Source organism: Indicator indicator, chromosome 27, assembly GCF_027791375.1.
Source record: "Indicator indicator isolate 239-I01 chromosome 27, UM_Iind_1.1, whole genome shotgun sequence".
Taxonomy (NCBI): domain Eukaryota; kingdom Metazoa; phylum Chordata; class Aves; order Piciformes; family Indicatoridae; genus Indicator; species Indicator indicator.
In genome coordinates this window covers 645,152-663,940 of record NC_072036.1, presented here as the reverse complement: position 1 = coordinate 663,940, position 18,789 = coordinate 645,152, and the positions used below count along the sequence as shown (strand labels likewise).

The 18,789-nt window shown below is 45.6% G+C and overlaps 1 protein-coding gene across 1 annotated transcript in view; it reads left to right on the top strand.

The window, feature by feature from the left end:
• The window catches only part of PTPRK (protein tyrosine phosphatase receptor type K), a 426,155-nt gene that overhangs the window by 92,916 nt on the left and 314,450 nt on the right, over positions 1-18,789 (top strand). The window contains exons 3-4 of the mRNA XM_054393013.1: positions 2,790-2,871; positions 5,091-5,206. Of these exons, the coding sequence (XP_054248988.1) occupies positions 2,790-2,871; positions 5,091-5,206 (198 nt within the window). The remainder of the gene's footprint in view (positions 1-2,789; positions 2,872-5,090; positions 5,207-18,789) is intronic.

Sequence of the window (18,789 nt, the reverse complement as noted above, 5' to 3'; positions counted from 1 at the left end):
GCCCTGCTCTTTGCAAGCCTGATTCATCCCCTGCAAACAGCCTCTCCTCTCTATAGAGGCAGCCAGCATCTCTCAGAAGAGCACTAGATGAGCATGCAATTAAATTGTGATAAGTGGAAGGACATTTATAGTTGCAGAGGCAGCTAATGTTTTCTGGCTAGAGTGATCATCTGCATGTTCTTGTTTTTGGTTTTGTTTTTTTTTAAGCTGAAATGAAAAGTGGTTAAGCCATTCTTCCTGGGGTTGTAAACTGAGCAGCAGTTCCAACTAGCTGCAGGATTTGCTCCCAAAGCACTGGGGTCTGATTAGGATAAAGCTTCTCTGGTGAGAGGAAGAGCTCAGCAGTTTGGGGGTTGTGTGTGTGGGTGTGTGTGTGTGTGTAAAAGGACTTCCTCAGGCCTTGGTCTGGCTTGTCAGCATTTTAAATTGCTGTTTTCACCTATACCTATCCCATTCCCTTTTTCCATTTCCCATTTCAGCTGTGAACAGATGTTCTCAAATGAAAGCCTGACGAGAATTTTCTAATGGAGCTCTGCCTTTTGCTGTATAGTGCCTACAGTTATGAATGTTTTATAGCTGTGTTTATACCAATTATGAATGTAAATAAAAAAATAATTTAGCACTGTATATGTGAAATCTCAGCTCTCTCATCTCTCTGTGTTTTTAATCACTTAATTTTCCCTTTGCTTACCTCATAACCATTGCTCCTTCTAACACTGTGTAGGTTTCTTACATTTTGGTAGTTCTCGCTGGTTTTGGTTTTCTTGTGTTGTGTCTTTGTCTCCTTGTGGATCTCCATGATTGTAGAATCACAGAATGTTCTGGGTGGGAAGGGACCTCCAAAGGTCATCTAGTCCAACCCCCTGTGGTCAGCAGGAACATCCTTCACTAGAGCAGGTTGCTCAGAGTCCTGTCAAGCCTGACCTTGAGTAGCTCCAGGAATGAGACCTCAACCACCTCCCTGGGCAACTTGTTCCAGTGTTCCACCACCCTCATAGCATAGAACTTGTTGCTAACATCCAGTCTAAATCTGCTCTCATTTCAGACTGTTGCCCCTTGTCTTATGACTGCAGGCCTTTGTAAACAGTCCCTCTGCAGTCTTGCAGCTCCCTTCAGGTACTGGAAGGCCACACAGGTCTTCTTGGAGCGTTGTTCCAGGCTGACCCCCAGCTACCTCAGCTGTCCTCATAGGTTTGGTGTTCCAGCCCTCTGATCATCTTTGTGGCCCTCATCTTGACATGCTCCATCAGGTCCATGTCCCATTCTTTGCTTTGAAATTATCTTTTGATTATGTCCTTCTCCTGGAGAATGGGAATTAATCATAGAATCACAGAATTGTTTAGGTTAGAAAAGCCCTCTAAGATCCTCCAGTCCAACCATCAACCAAATGCCACAATGCCCACTAAACCATGTTCCAAAGTGTGATGTCCACAGGTTTCTTGACCACCTCCAGGGATGGGGACTCCACCACCTCCCTGGGCAGCCTGTTCCAGTCCCTGACCACTCTTGCAGCAAAGAATTTTTTCTTAGTTATCTACAGTAATGTGCACCACAGAAATGAAGCTGATAGGAGCTGGTGTGTCTGGGAGCACTAGTGAACAACAGTGTAGTTCCCTTGCCTAGGTTGATCTCAGGTCTACCAAGTCCAGCAGCCAAACTCTTAACTTCTCTAATGAACATTGTATCCAGTGTGGTGTGTCTTGGGAATGGGAAGAGGTAGGGAATGATCAGGCAATGCCAACACATCTGTGGCATCTACATTGCACAGCCAGCTTTGTGCTCTGGAACAGTCCAAGAGCCGTTTTTTGGTTTTGCTAGGAACTGAGGGTGTTTAGTCTGGAGAAGAGCATGCTGAGGGGAGACCTCATTGCTCTCTACAACTCCATGAAAGGAGGCTGAGACCAGGTGGGACTGGTCTCTTCTCCCTAGTATCAGATGATAGAAGGAGTGGAAATGGCCTGAAATTGCACCAGGGGAGGGTTAGGTTGGAGATTAGGAAAAATTTCTTTGCTGCAAGAGTGGTCAGGGATTGGAAGAGGCTGCCCAGGGAGGTGGTGGAGTCCCAGTCCCTGGAGGTGTTCAAGAAAGGTATGGCCATGGCACTTGGGGACCTGATTTAGTGGTCATGGTGGTCTCAGGTTGAAGGTTGGGCTTGATGATCTTGGTCTTTTCCAACCAAAACAGTTCTATGATTCTATGCACAGGTGGGACACAAAGTTGGATGTGAAGACCATATCTTCCTTTCCTTTGTGCAGAGTGATTTCCCCATTGCCTTGCAAGAGTGGATGAAGTGAAGGGCTGCTGCATAAATCTCAAGCTCCGGCTTGTTCTTTTCCTTGCCACTGGGGAGTGCTGCACTATTTCTGTGCTGCTGCCTTTTTCTCTGCCAATTACTCTGCAGAAGGTTACAGGAAGCAAGAGACTGTACTGTGACCCCACCAGGAAGATCAATTTTGTTCAAACTGGTTGATCAGCTGTGTGCTGGGAGGTTGAACCTGGCTGGAAGTGATGGTGGTTTTGAGAACTGAACCATGTTTGTACATTTAGCAGTGTGGAAGCTTGTCTGCTGTTAATTGAGATAATAAAGGTGCTTTCCTGGGATGCTGTAAGCAGCAAGTCATGGATCTGGAGCTGCAGTCCTGTCAGCAATATCTATTCATTTCAGCCCTCAAACCTTGTAGGGACTTCAACTAAATGAAAAAGGCAATGTGTCTTGTATCTCCCCGTTTGCCACTGTGGGAATTGTGTAGGAATGAGTGCTGTAAACATTTCTTCTTTCATTTTGACAGGTAATATTTGAAGCTGAAGTCTCAGATGGGAGAAATGGCTACATTGCCATTGATGACATCCAGGTTCTGAGTTACCCTTGTGGTAAGTAATGATTAAGAGCTGCATTTTTCTCTGTCTTTTCAGGACACATTTGATATTGCTGCAGACTGCTGAGTTTTCATCACTCCATCACTGACGTTCTTTGTTCTTTCAGTAGTATTTTTGTTGCAGCTTCCAGGGGAAAAACGTAGTATTGCAAGAGTGTTTTACCTGGGTAAAATCTTTGTTTGCCTGAAGCATAGAGGAATACGAAAGCAGAAATTCTTCATTGCCTTTTTAGTCATCCCATAGTTGGTGTAGGTAATCAAGATGGGGGTTAATGTGAGTGTGGTGAAGAAAACTGAATTGACAGATGCATGTAGTAGGAGGTTTATCACATTTTATGCCCTTGTTCTTTTTTCTCCCCCCCCCCCCCCCCCTCCCCCCCCTTTAAACAGACTCAATGTTAAAAAAAAACTGTAGTAGTTCTGGCTACTGAACTGCTGAGGGATTGGCTTTTGTTGTTTTGTGGGCAGACTTCAGATACTTCTGTTTGCCTTTCCCTGCTTAATCCTGGGAAGGGTTGCAGGCATGCAAACAGCAGTTGTGGTAATGAGAACATTCTACAAAGAAAAAGTTGTGAGGGAAAAAAAATTAATGTGGACTTTTGCCACTTTTTAATCACTTTTTTTTGGCAGGGCTAACTGTGTTCTGCTCAACTCTTTTGATCTTCCCCACGACATCTCCTTTCTAGAATGTAATTTCACTGTAATGAACCTTATGGCTCATAATTTAAGTGCTTTCTGAATTGATCAAATACAACAACCCACTCCCAAACTTACAAAATGATGCCAAATAATAAAGTCACAATAGCAGCGTCACGTTCTGCTTTCTTCTACCCCCAAACCTGTTACTACAAGAACTGTTGGGGGCTGCCCAGCTTACAGGGTATTTGAGTGAGTAACCTCTTTCTATTTCAGCCAAGCCAGCTATCTGTGCTTGGCAAGGCTCTGCTCAAATTCACTATGTGGCTTTCATTGTTGTTTTCTTTTCTTTACTTTACTTTTTTTTTTTCTTTCCTCCTATGTGGTTTGATTTTTTTTGCAGTGCCAAAACAAAAGGCACTTAGGTACAGCCATGAGGGCTGATTATCAGCATGATACAGGCTTCAGATAAGCTCTCTCTTTTTTTTTTTTTTTTTTGTTATTGATGCTTAAACCTGGCTTTTTGTCTGGGTTGTTGGTTTTTTTTCTGTGTGTTGTATTTGGTTTATTTTCTTTCCAGTAAGCACAAAGAAATAACACTTTGAGTACCATTTTTGTTAGTAGTTCTTGAGAAAAGGATGGGTGAGAGCTGAATAAGGTATCCATTGCTCAAATCTGTCAGCTTTCTTGTGTCTCATAAATCAGAAAATCATAGAATGTTAGAGTTTGGACCTTCAGGGATCAATGAGTCCACACCACCCCCCTGCGAAAAGCAGGATCACCAAGTGTAGTCCACACAGGAAAGCTTCCAGGCAGGGTTTGAAAGTCTCCAGTAGAAGGAGACTCCACAACTTCTCTGAGCAGTCTGCTCCAGGGCTCCAGCACCCTCACAGGAAAAAAGGTGGTTCTGAAAGCCTCTAGAGAAGGAGACTCCACAGCCTCTCTGGGCAGCCTGCTCCAGGGCTCCAGCACCCTCACAGCAAAGAAGTTTCTCCTCACATTGAGGTGAAATCTTCTGTGTTCAAGTTCGCCCACTTCAGGTGGTTACACCACTGAGCTTTCCCATGGTCTTGCTCAGCATGGAAAATAGATTTGTCACCTCCTGAAGCTCTGTGTTTGGTGGCATGAATGATCTCATGTAGTAAAACAGCAGAGCTCCAAGCTTCATTGCAAATAATCTGAACAGCATCCCTGTGTTTAGTCTGGGCAGTGCCCAGCTAATTGGGTTGTTCTCCATGTGATGGGTTTCATGCAATCAGAAGTGTTTGGCATAATTTTTGTAAAGTGCTGCTGATGTTTTGGCATTTGATCTCCTTCTCTTGGCTTTGATTTTTGAAAGACTCTGTGTTCTGCAGGAGTTATAATAAAGTGAGCAGAAATCACCAGGGAAGAAGGGAAAAGGACTGAAAGCATTCTCTTGTCTGGAGCAGAGATGAAACAAATAATTTTCTGTTTCTGTTCTTTAGCCAAAGGTTGTTATAATAGTCATCTGCAGGGAGACAACGGTGCTGGCACCTTTTCTTTTTAGCAAGAAGCCTGATTTGTAATTTTTTTTGTTGTTGTTTTCCCTCCCTGCAGATAAATCTCCACATTTCTTGAGGCTGGGGGATGTAGAGGTCAACGCAGGGCAGAATGCTACATTTCAATGCATTGCTACGGGGAGAGATGCAGTGAATAACAAGCTGTGGCTCCAGGTAAGGCCAACTCATGCAAGTCTCTTTGGCTAGAGGACAAGCTGCTTTCTGGAGGTGAAATATTTAAACTCCTAAGGTTAAATAACCTAAATAAGGTTATTTATTTATTTATTTATTTATTCATTCCTTCTGCAAAATATTTAGTTTTGATACAGTTTTGTGGGTTTTTTATTAAATGGAGACACCTGAACTGACTTCTGTGTAACCCTGAAAAAGCTTGGATTAAAAAGGAGAACAAGTGATGGTGGGCTGTCAGGAGGATTGCTTCTCTCCTTGTAAATCAGCTCCTCTCTATCAAAATTTCTCATAGTCAGCTGCAGCTGCTTGGCCTGTGGGGGTCTAGTAAAACACAGATGTAACCCATCTGACATAAATCAGTAGGATTATTTCATTACATAAATTACAATAAATGCTTTGTCCATGCAGGTGACTGGAGGCATATGGCTGCACTTCTGTGTGCAGATCAGTTTTAAGTCAGCAGCATATTTAATGGGACCACATAAAAGCACTGCTGCATGTCCCTTTTCTCTGTAACAGGAGGGACTTCAACTATGTGTAATTCCAAGTAGTAGGAATGGTGCACTTGAAGCCCAGAAAGCCAAGCAGAGCCTGGGCTGCATCAGAAGTGTGGCCAGCAGGTCGAGGGAGGTGATTCTCCCCATCTGCTCCACTCTGCTGAGACCCCACCTGGAGTACAGCATCCAGTTCTGGAGCCTCTGTTACAAGAGGGATATGGAAATGCTGGAAGGTGTCCAGAGAAGGGCCACCAGGATGAGCAGAGGGCTGGAGCACCTCTCCTATGAGGAGAGACTGAGAGATTTGGGGTTGTTCAGTCTGGAGAGGAGAAGGCTCTGAGGTGACCTTCTTGTGGCCTTCCAGTATCTGAAGGGGCCTACAAGAAAGCTGGGAAGAGACTTTTTAGGCTATCAGGTAGTGACAGGACTGGGGGGAATGGAACAAAGCTGTAAGTGGGGAGATTCAGACTGGAGGTGAGGAAGAAGTTCTTCCCCATGAGAGTGGTGAGAGCCTGGAATGGGTTGTCCAGGGAGGTGGTTGAGGCCCCATCCCTGGAGGTGTTTAAGGCCAGGCTGGATGAGGCTTTGGCCAGCCTGCTGTAGTGTGAGGTGTCCCTGTCCATGGCAGGGGGGTTGGAACTGGATGAGCCTTGTGGTCCCTTCAAACCCTGACTGATTCTATGACTCTGGAGTGTAAGAGGTGACTACAACCAGAAAATAACCCTTCTTGCTATTAAAAATGCCCAAGAAGATAAATGAAGAAATAAAAAAAATCACAGAATTGTAATTGCCAGAATTGCCAGCTTGGAAGGGACACCAAGATCATCTGGTCCAACCTTTATATTGCCACCAACCCCTCAAAACAACTGTTTTGCTTTGTGGTGTGGTGCTGAGCATACTTGGAGTTAAGTAGAAGGATGAGAAGGTTTACACAGCTGCTTGTTAAAAAAGTACATATTCATAGATTCATAGAATCATAGAATCAGTCAGGGTTGGAAGGGACCACAAGGATATTCCAGTTCCAACCCCCCTGCCATGGGCAGGGACACCTCCCACCAGCCCAGGCTGTTCAAGGCCTCATCCAGCCTGGCCTTGAACACCTCCAGGGAGGAGGCAGCCACAACCTCCCTGGGCAACCTGTTCCTGTGTCTCACCACCCTCACTGTCCAGAATTTCTTCCTAATAATTCCAATTTTACCTTTTCTACCAATTTTCCTTTCCAATTTTACCACCTGAAGATTTCAAAATGCCCTTAGTTCTATGTGTACAGAAACCTTAAGCACCCCCACTCCTTTAGAATGGCTTCCAAATATGCCCTTTGAAACTTGTTTCTTTGGTTTTCAGATATGTGTTTCTGCTCTATTTCCATCACTGTAGAGGATATACTTTTTGGGAGACGTTGTGCTTTGGCTTGAAGTTTAATCAGGGCTTGAAAATATCTGGGTTTTGGCAAACGTTGGACTTGAAAATGAACTAAAATCAGTTACTTCAATCTGTTTGATTCTCCTCTTAACAGAGAGTGGAGCTGACTAACCATGAGTAACCAGCTGCATGTAGGCATGTGATGAACTTCAGATTTTAGAGAGGTTTTTAAAAGGTGGAACAGAGATTAGAAAAACTCCAATGTGCTAAGTCTGTGGATGTGGCACAGGATTAAAACAGGAGCACAGACGTAGCAGTAACTGCACTGCAGGAAGGGAGAAGGTAGAGCAATGGGAATGATTTGTACTCCATGCCTTTGAATAAGAACCTGAGTAATTTAACTTGGAGTAGTTTAAATTAAGCAGCTGGATAATGTATTCACTGAGGAAGAGGAGTTTGCTTTCAGGCTTGTCAAACAGAGAGCACACAGTACACAGTGGAACCGAGCCAGGTTTTGCTATCTCAAAGGCAGGACTGCAGCAATAGGAGGTGCATTCCTGCAGACCTGTGAGGCACCACTTCCAGCTTATCATGGGTCAGCACAGCCTGATGGAGACAGACAGCTGGAAATCACTGAATTGTTTTGGTTGGAAAAAGTCCTCTAAGATCATCCAGTCCAACCAGCAACCCCCCAACACCACCATGGCCATTAAACCATGTCCCCAAGTGCCATGGCCACACATTTCTGGAACACCTCCAGGGATGGTGACTCCACCACCTCCCTGTGCAGCCTGTTCCAATCCCTGACCACTCTTGCAGCAATGATTTTTTTCCTCCTCTCCAACCTAGCCCTTCCCTGGCACAATTTCAGAATACTTCCTCTCTTTCTTTCCCCTAAAACTAGGGAGAAGAGACCAGCTCCCACCTGGCTCCAACCTCCTTTCAGGGAGCTGTAGAGAGCAATGAGGTCCTCCCTCCTCTTCTCCAGGCTAAACAGCCCCAGTTCCCTCAGCTGCTCCTCCCCAGCTCTGTTTTCCAGACCCTTCAGCAGCTTCATTGCACCTCTCTGGACACACTCCAGCACCTCAAGGTCGAATCTTCCCCATCGCTCACTCCTCAGCCAGACAACTCTGACAGGTTGTCCTTTCTAACTTTCACTCCCTGAGCAGCCCAGTTAGCAGCCAGAACAACTCAGGAAACTGTTTTGTCTCTCCATATACTTCATGGGTGGTTGGTTTCTTTCTTTTGTGTGTGTGTGGCTCACAGATGTGGTAATTTCTCACAGTATGAAAGCTAAGTTCCCATTGAGGTTACAACTCTGCCAGCTTGTGCTTGTCAAGTGCCTTAATATTCTTGAAGATACCTTTCTTCTAAAATTATACACTTGAACTCCTCTTCCCCTTCTTGTTTTCCCTTTCAGAGTGCCAAATTGTCACCAATTTAAAGGTGACCCAATTATTTTCTTCTTCCCTCATCCTGCTTGCTCAACAGAAGTGTGGATCAGCAACTTTTCCCCTCTGAGTTCTCTTCCTTAGGTAGGAGAACAAATCACTGCTGGTGTGCAGGAGCTAATACTGAAGTTATTTCTTCTGCTTAAGACCTGGGCTGGATATATATGGGCTTCATGAGGCTCTGAAGTGAGACTTGGAAAAGGTTTGCCTTAACCTTTGACCAAACCAGAGATTCATAAAGCCCCAATACCCAGAAAGGAAGAACCAGCAGATCAAATCAAATGCCTATGTAATTGGTTTTGAGAGCCCTGAGCTGAAACATTCCAGGAATGTATTTTTCTCATAACAAAAAAGGGCCAATGGAAATAAATAAAAAACAATAAAAAAGGCAAAAATGAAAAAAAAAATACAGGGAGGCAACATGGGGAATAAAGCACTTTCCAAGTACAATGTGTTAGAGAAAATAGCTTTTGGTTATGTCCTTATTGAAAGAGTAAAGATACTTCCTTGGGAAAAGAAAAAGCAGCAAAGTTTGCTATGAAAACAAAGTCTGTGATGAGGAGGGATCCAAGGTGCAGTGTGGGGCAGGAGGGATTTCTGCAGACAGATCCAAGGTGCAGTGTGGGACAGGAGGGATTTCTGCAGACAGATCCAAGGTGCAGTGTGGCACAGGAGGGATTTCTGCAGACAGATCCAAGGTGCAGTGTGGCACAGGAGGGATTTCTGCAGACAGATCCAAGGTGCAGTGTGGCACAGGAGGGATTTCTGCAGACAGATCCAAGGTGCAGTGTGGCACAGGAGGGATTTCTGCAGACAGATCCAAGGTGCAATGTGGGACAGGAGGGATTTCTGCAGACTGATCCAAGGTGCAGTGTGGGACAGGAGGGATTTCTGCAGACAGATCCAAGGTGCAGTATGGGACAGGTGGGATTCCTGCAGATTTGATCCAAGGTGCAGTGTGGGACAGGAGAGATTTCTGCAGCCAGATTGAAGGTGCACTCTCTCCAGCAGGTCTCTGTCTTCTTGAACTGGGGAGCCCAAAACTGGATGCAGTACTCTAGGTGTGGTCTCACCAGGGCAGAGTAGAGGGGGAGAAGAACCTCCCTAGCCCTGCTGGCCACACTTTTCTTGCTGCACCCCAGGATCCCATTGGTTCTCTTGGCTACAAGGGCACTTTCCTGTCCCAGAAGTAAAAGTGGATCTCAGTAGCACATCTCATTGTTGAGTTCTGTATAAATTTGCTTGTTCCTATGGGAGATGATCTCTGTGTGTGCACATTTCCATACATGTGTTTTTCTCAGTGTATATATAATCAAGTGCACATGCCTTTGTGTTTGCTGCTGCAATGACAGGCTTCTCACCAGCTCCTTTTCTATCAAAGTACATCTGTAAACATTTCAGACAGATAGGAATTAACATTGAATTGATATTCTCCTGGCTTCCATGGCTGAAGGTTCTGCTCCTCTTTGTTTGGAGGTCATATCTGGTGTCTTGTCTCCTTTCACAGCTCTTTTCCTCTTTGCCTGCATTTTCCAGCCCCGATGGACCAAGGTGTGGGACAGTCAGAGCTCTGTCATTGAGAGAGAAGCTCTAAAGATAACAGAAGTCTTTAGGAGCTGCAGCTGCATTAGTATGAAACAAATATTTGCACAGGCAAAGAGATTGAACAGGTTGAACAAGGTGATGTGAGCACACCTTTGGTGAGTCTGTGAATAGCAGCAGGTGTGGGAGCAGGGCAGCAATGCACCTCTCAAATCCTTTTGTTCTTCACCTTTTCAACCTCATCTGCTACTGAATCTATTACAGTTGTGAGATGAAGGATTCTCTTTATCACCTGCAGTCATTAGCAAACTCTGGATGAGTTTCAAAGTCCTTTGTTTTTGTTTAAAGTGAGCATTGAAGTTGGTTCTGAGCTACATTCAGTCTTTAGTGTGGATGATCTCTTTTTGCCCTTCTGGATGTAATGCTCTGGGTTTTTGTTTTTGTTTTCTTGCTATTTTCCTTCTTCTCTTTAAATTTCACAGAATCACAGAATGTTAAGGGCTGGAAGGTACCTTGAAAACTCATCCAGTCCAACCCCCCTGCCAGAGCAGAGTCACCTAGAGCAGATCAACAGGAACACATCCAGGCAGGTCTTGAATATCTCCAGAGAGGGAGACTCCACAACCCCCCTGGGCAGCCTGTTCCAGGGCTCTGTCACCCTCATAGGGAGAATTTTTTACCCCTGTTTCCATGGAACTTCCTGTGCCTCAGCTTCCACCACTGCCCCTTGTGCTGGCATTGGGCATCACCCAGCAGAGCCTGGCTCCAGCCTTTGGGCACTCACCCTGCACATGAATGAGGTCACCTCTCAGGTTCCTCTCCAAGCTACAGAGCCCTCAGCTCCCTCATGCTCTCCCCATAAGGAAGATGTTCCACTCCTTTAATCGTATTTGTGGCTCTGTACTGGACTCTTAGCAGTTCCCTGAGGCCCTTCTTGACCTCAGGGACCCAGAAATGGACACAATACTCCAGATGCAGCCTCACCAGGGCAGAGTCCTGTGTCCCACTCCGGCAGCTGTAGCTTGGTTGGTGCCACTGAAGCAGCTGGGTTGGTTGATAGGACTCAAGGTGATAACAGAGCTTTTCCACCTGCTATACTTTGGTGCAGTCTATAATTCTATGCTCTGCTTTGCCAGTTAGGGGTCACTTCCAACCCTAATTTGTGGACACAGTAGAAGTTCTTGCCAAACAATTCTCTCTTGCAGGAGGTCAACATACATGTGTGGGTGTTTTAGCTTAAAAGATTGGAGAGCCTCAAGAAAGTGTAGCCAGCAGGTTGAGAGAGGTTCCCTGAGATGTTGGAATGCTGCGTTCAGTTTTGTGCTACCCAATTCAGGAGGGACAGAGACCTTCTGGAGAGAGTCCAGCAGAGGGCTACGAGGACGATGAAGGGACTTGAACATCTCTCATATGAAGAAAGACTGAGAGACCTGAGGCTGCTTAGTCTTAAAAGGCTGAGAGGGGATCTTACTAACATCTGTAAATATATGAGTGGTGGTGCCCTGTGATAGGAAAAGGGGCAATGGACATAAACTGGAACCCAGGAGGTTCCACCTCAAGATGAGGAAAAACCTCTTTGGTGTGAGGGTGCTGGAGCCCTTGAGCAGGCTGCCCAGAGAGTTTGTGGACTCTCCTTCTCTGGAGACTCAGGAGTCTTCTGGATGTATTCCTGTGTCACATGTCCTAAGTGATCCTCCTTTGGCAGGGGCATTGAACTTGATCTCTGGAGGTCCCTTCCAACCTCTACCATTCTATGATTCCATGATGATTAGTTGTTGCCTGTTTCTGCTGATTTTCTTTTTTTTTCCTGAAGTCTGTGAGTTGCCAGTTAAAGGGAAAAAAGAAATCATTTGGTTTGTTAACATTTGATGCACTTTGCTGCTTTGTGCACATGGATTTGCTGAATTAGTATAAATAGGGCACCTTTTAATTCTCTTTTTTTTTTTTTTTTGGTCTCCTGTGAGACACCACCACACATTCCAGTGGAGTTACATTAGTAAATAACCTTGCAAACAAGTCACTCCTGTACATCAATCCCATGCACAGGATGGATATGTGTTAGGTAGTAAATATTGGACAGAATAGTTTCCACAGGGCATTTTGAAGCAGGAAAAATAGGGGGGGAGGGGGGTGGAGGGAGGGGGGTGGGGAGAGTGTGTCCCTGTTTGCCCATTTAATGTGAAGCTTTCTGTGTGGAGAAAGCTTCCCTTGTTTTAAACTTCACTTCTTTGCTCAGACAGTGGAGAAGCAGAATGAGCTGAGCAGAACAGATAACATTTGGGTAGGCAAAGGCTGCAGAGAGCTGTGTGCTGGCCAGCATTTGTTCTGTGGCTGTAATTGGGCTATCAGAGGCATCGGGTTTTGTGCATAATCAGGCTGTGTTTAACACCTCCCAAGCTGGGAAGCACTGCGGCTCCCCAAAGCCCAGGACGATTTGCAGTGCCTTCGCCATGTCCGGTTGAAGCGGCCCCCGGCGCGCTGTGGAGAATGGAGCTTCCTGCTGGAGCAGCTGTTAAACCATATGTCCTGGCACCTGTCTGGGGTGCTGATAGCTGCAGCACTAATGACTCCATCCATTACTGCAGAGCTTTGCATTAGGGCAGCCTCGGATTAGGGCAAGCGGCTTGGCGGGGCTCGGCGGGCAGCTGTGCGGTGCTGAGCTCCGCGCCCAGCCCCTTCCTGCTGGCACAGCTCACATTCCGAGTGGGCACCTCATCCCTGGGAAGGTTTCATGGGTGCCTGCTGGTGTAGTGTAAGTTCATAGAATCTCAGGATGTTAAGGGTTGGAAGGGACCTCTGGAAATCATCAACTCCAACCCCCCTGCCAGAGCAGGACCATAGAATCCAGCACAGGTCATACAGGAACACAGCCAGACAGGGCTGGAAAGGCTCCAGAGAAGGAGACTCCACAACCTCTCTGGGCAGCCTGCTCCAGTGCTCTGGGACCCTCAGAAGCTCCTCCTCATGTTGAGGTGGAACCTCCTGTGCTGGAGTTTATATCCATTACCCCTTGTCCTATCCCAGGGTGCAAGTGAGCAGAGCCTGTGTCCTCCCTCTTGAGCCCCAGCCCTCAGATATTTGTAGACATTTATTAAATCCCCTCTCAGTCTTCTTTTCTCCAGATTAAACAGCCCCAGGGCTCTCAGCCTCTCCTCATAGGGCACATGCTCCAGTCCCTTCAGCATCCTGGTAGTTGTCGTTGCCATCCCAGCCCGTGGCCATCATGCCAAGCTGCCAGCAGCAGCTGTGGCTGACTGCCACTCTGTTGTGAGCTGCCAGGGCTCCCTACCCCTCCTGCCATGGCAGCCTCCATGCCACCTGATGCTGCCCCTCTGCCTGCCAGAGGACATCTCAGAATCACAGAAATGCCTGGATTGGCAAAGACCTTTGAGATCATCAAGTCCAATCATTAGCCTAACACTCCCCAGTCCTTGACTAAGCCATATCCCTCAACACTGCATCTGCATGAGTATTGAACACCTCCAGGGATGGGGACTCCACGAGCTTCCTGGCCAGCCTGTTCCAATGCCTGAGAGCACTTTCAGTGACAAAAGTCTTCCTAATATCCAACATAAACTTCCCTAGGGGCAGCCTGAGGCCATTTGCTCTCATCCTGTGACTTGTAACATGGTTGAACAGACCAACCCTCAACTGACTCCTGCCTCCTCTCATGGAGCTGTAGAGAGCAATGAGGTCTCCCCTCAGCTTCCTCTTCTCCAAACCAAACACCCCCAGTTCCCTCAGCTGCTCCTCCCCAGCCCTGTTCTCCAGATGCTTCCTCAGCTTTGTTGCCCTTCTCTGGAGATGCTCCCGCACCTCCATGTCCTTCTTGGAGTGAGTGGTCTAAAACTCAACCCAGTACACATGGTGTCACCTCAGCAGTGCTGACACTGATGGTCAGTGACCATCAGTTGTTCCTGATTGAATAGCAGAGAAATAAAGTAATTGCTTGAGATAAATAATGGAATAATTGGAAAGTAAAATGTAAATTGCTGTAAAAACAATGGATTCAGGCTGACCTCCCAGTGGTGCCAGCTGTTAATGGAGGCTGAATGAGGGTCTGCCCAGTGGTCTGGACTTGAAGCACTGGCCATAACATAGAATCATTAAGGTTGGAAAAGACCTCTAAGTTTCTGAAGTCCAACCAGCAACCCAACATGTTCGTAGCCATTAAACCATGTCCCAGAGTGTCACAGCCAAATGTTTCTTAACACCTCTAGGGATGGTGACTCCACCACCTCCCTGGACAGCCTCTTCCAATCCCTGACCACTCTTGCAGCAAAGATTTTTAACAGTCTCCAACCTAACCCTCCCCCTGGCACAATTCCAGGCCACTTCCTCTCCTTCTATTACCTGAGACTAGGGAGAAGAGCCCAACCCCCACCTCACTGCACCTTCTTTCATGGAGTTGTAGAGAGCAATGAGGTCTCCCCTCAGCCTCCTCTTCTCCAGGCTAACCACCCCCAGTTCCTTCAGCTGCTCCTCCCCAGATTTGTTCTCCAAACTGCTCACCAGCTTCGTTCTCCTTGTCAGGCCCCACTCCAGCACCTCAGTGTCTTGTGGTAGGGAGCCCAAAACTGAACCCAGTATTGAAGTGCAGCCTCACCAGGTATGAAGAGCTGCTTTGAGGTGATTTATCAAGCCCCTTCTTCATGACTTGACCTATAGTTTCTTCTCCAGCTGCTGACTCTGACGTGGTTGTAAAGAATATTCAGCAACGAAAACTGCAGCATTTAGAACCTCTTGTTTCAGATTCTCCTTGAAACTTATTTGTTTCAGAAGGTGTTTTTTTTTCCCCTGTCCTTTCACTCTGCATTCACCTTTGATGCTATCTGTGTTACTTAACCCTGTCTGAACCATTCTCCCTCTCTCCCTCCTTAATGTATGACCCCCTTGGATAAATGTGGCAGTTCTCCTTGGGTGCCCGGTCACGTTAGGTTTCAGCAACATGAAATACTCTAATCCTCCTGCTTTTAATTTGCTTCTGCCCCACTTAACTAAGTCCTCCAGCCTGTGGAGCTACCACTCAGGTAGCTCACAGGGCAGCCTTTGGGGTTGTCATCCCTCTGGATCTTCCCTAAGACTGCTGCTGCTGCGTATTCTGCAATGCAGTTAAAGGAATTTGGTCTTGATTCTTTTTCTTTACTCTATTTTCATCCCTTTTGGAAATTTCTCTCCCTTAATTGGCAGTTTCTGACTGGGCCAGGAAATCTAAATATTTGCAGAATAGAATTCTCCCTTAAAAATCAAATACTGAAATTCACCAGGGCAAAATGTTGCATCTCAGTCCCAAGAGTTTGGGGATTTTGTTGTGGCTTTTGTTTTGTTGTTGTTGTTTGTTTTTTGTTTGGTTCGGTTTGGTTTGGGGTTTTTTTTGGTCTGTTAAGTGTTTGCTACAGTTTGAGAAACTAATAATTCACCTTTTTTGTTCAGGGTTCTTAAAGCCAGCACTTGTTTCTCTCTTCATTTTTCAGTCTCCTAGCAAAAAAAAGTAGATCAGGAGAAGAAAATGCAGTTGTTAATCAGCAGTTGCCATCATTCTTTGAAGGTTGCCCAGAGAAGAGAAGGGTTGTAAATGAGGGGAGATGGGGGAAAAAGTAAACAAACTGTGTCAGCAGCTTGGCAATAGAATGAAGAGATGGTCCTGGTGCAGTGGAGAGCTAAGCTGAGATCTGGACCCATCTAGTTGCAAGCAGTGTTTGGAGCACAATTCTTATGGCTGAGAACTGATAGATTTCTCAAGCAGCAGAGTTTAGGAGCCCTCAGGAGAATTAGAATCACAGAATTGTCAGGGTTGGAAGGGACCTCAAGGATCATCCAGTTCCAAACCCCCCTGGAAGTGTTTAAAATACAAATGGATGAGGCACTCTGTGCCATGGTTTAGTTGATCAGATGGTATTGGGTGATATGTTGAACTTGATGGTCTCAAAGGTCTTTTCCAACCTGGTTAATTCTGTGTGATTCTGTGTGAAAAAGAAAACCAACAAGAAGACCCAAAAAAACCAAGAACAACAACAACAAAAATGCCTCCAACAACAGAAAAACAACACAAACCCCACTGCTATTGCATGCTGGAAAGCTTCTATTTTATTTTATATCTATTTCATATAATATTTATTTTATATTCTATTTATTTTCTATTTTATTTCTATTATGTTTATTTTATAGATTCTTTTGTGTGTCTGTGTTAGATTAAATTCAAAACAAGAGGAGTTGTTTGTTTTTTTTTTTTCAAGAAAAAAAATGTTCTTTTTGTTTGTGTAGTGGAATGATCAGGGATGTTGTAGTTTGGCTTTTGCTGCTTTGCTGCTGGTGGATTTTATTACAGTAAAATGAATTAGGGTTGCCACCTCTGAAGGGCCAGATGGCTCACAACGAGATTACCTCATGAGAACTTTTGCTTTCTTCAGCTGAAAGTTCAGTGACTTGTGAGAGAGACTCAGCTGCTGCAAAGTGGGCAGGTTTGAGTTCATAGAATCATAGGTTTGGAGAAGGTTGGAGAAGACCCCAACCATTAATCCTACTCCACAAGGTTCACCCCTAAACCATATCCCCAAGCATCACATTTAAATGACCTTTAAACACATCCAGGGTTGGTGACTCAACCACTTCCCTGGGCAGCTCTGACCATTCCTTCTGTGAAGTTTTTCCTGATGTCCAGTCTAAACCTGCCCTGCTGCAGTCTGAGATTGTTCCCTCTTGTTCTGTCACTAACGACCTGTGAGAAGAGACCAGCACCAAACTCTCCACAACCTCCTTTCAGGTAGTTGTAGACAGCAATGAGGTCTCTCCTCAGCCTCCTCTTTTCCAAACTAACCATCCCCAGCTCCTTCAGTTGCTCTTCATCAGATTTATTCTCCAGACCCTTCCCCAGCTTTGTTGCCCTCCTCTGCTCTCAGTCCAGCACTTCCACATCTCTCTTGTACTGAGATGCCCAAAACTGGACACAACACTTGAGGTGTGGCCTCACCAGAGTTGAGTACAGGGGGAAGTTACAGCAGTGCATGCAACCAGGATGTCTAAGAGTAATCTTGGGCTGTTCTGTGCTGCAGAGCAGTGTGCAGGTAAGAACTTGCCTTGTCAGGTGTAGTCTAGATCTTCAGTAGGTTGTTCATGTGTTGCTTCTTCTAATAAATGACCATGTATCATGGGATCACAGAATGCACCAGGTTGGAAGGGACCCTCAGCAGTTATCTTGTCTAACCCTCTGCAGCCAGCAGGGATACCTACAACTAGAGCAGGTTCCTCAGGGCCCATTCAAGTCTGACCTTGAATGTCTGCAGGGATGGGGACTCAACCACATCCCTGAGCAACCTGTTCCAGTATTTCACCACCCTCGTAGTAAGAACCTTCATCCTAATGGCCAACCTAAATCTCCCCTGCTCCAGTTCCAAACCATTGCCCCTCATCCTATCACTTCAAGCCCTTCTGAATAGTCTCCACAGCCTTCAGATATTGAAATGCAGCTTTAAGGTCTCCCTTCTATTCTCCAGGCAGAACAGCCCCAACTCTCTCAGCCTGTCCTCATAGAAGAGGTGCTCCAGCTCTCTGATCATCTTTGTGGCCTCCTCTGGATCCTGTCCATCAGGTCTATGTCCTTCTTGTATTTGGGGTCCCATAGCTGAACACAGTGCTCCAGGTGAGGTCTCACCAGAGCAGAGCAGAGTGGCAGAGTCACCTCTCCTGACCTGCTGGCCATGCTGCTTTTGATAGGGTTCACTTCTTTTGATACAGTTCATTGCAAAGTAGAATCATAGAATCATAGAATTGTTAGGGTTAGAAGGGACCTCAAGGTCCTCATCCAGTTCCAAGTCCCCCCTGCCATGGCCAGGGACACCTCACACTGGATCAGGTTGCTCAGAGCTGCATCCAGCCTGGCCTTCAAAACCTCCAGCGATGAGGCTTCCACCATGGCCCTGGGCAACCTGTTCCAGTGTCTCACCACCCTCATGGTGTAAAATTTCTCTTCCTAACATTCTTAATCTGGCTTCTTGTACATGTAGGGAGACCAGTAAGTTGTATTAATTTCCTACTAAAAGAAAAGCTTCACTGGATGTTTTCTATTAAAAATCAAACAAAAAAAAAATTGCTGCTTCACCTTCTTGTGTCAGTCAGACGTTGGAAGAGGCTGCCCAGGGAGGTGGTGAAGTCCCCATCCCTGGAGGTGTGCAAGAAATGTATGGCCATGGCACTTGGGGACATGGTTTAGTGGCCATGGTGGTGTTGGGTTGATGGTTGGACTGGATGATCTTAGAGATCTTTTCCAACTGGAACAATTCTGGGATTTATACTGAGAAGAAGATAGATCTGTCTAGGCATAGTATTGAAACTGTACTTCCAATTTGTATTCTGCATGAAAAAACACCACCCAACCAACCAAACAATATAGTTCTTAGTCTTCAATCATGTATTTGTGAATTAAACTGACAGAAAATTGGGGGGAAAAAAAATCCACTTGTTCTCTCATTTGCATCAGTTTAGGTGGGGGAAAACAATGAAATATTTTTTTGTCCTAGAATTGTTTCAGTTAGAAAAGACCTCTAAGATAAAGCATCACAGCTGTTTCTCCTCCCTTATGATAACTAGCTGTCATGCTTTATTAAGTTTCTGGCATGTTTAATAAGTTTTTAAAAAAAAAAAACTGTTGAAGAAAGAATATAAAAGGATCCAATAAAAATAATGATGAAGCTAATTTCTTTAGGTTTTTCTTCAT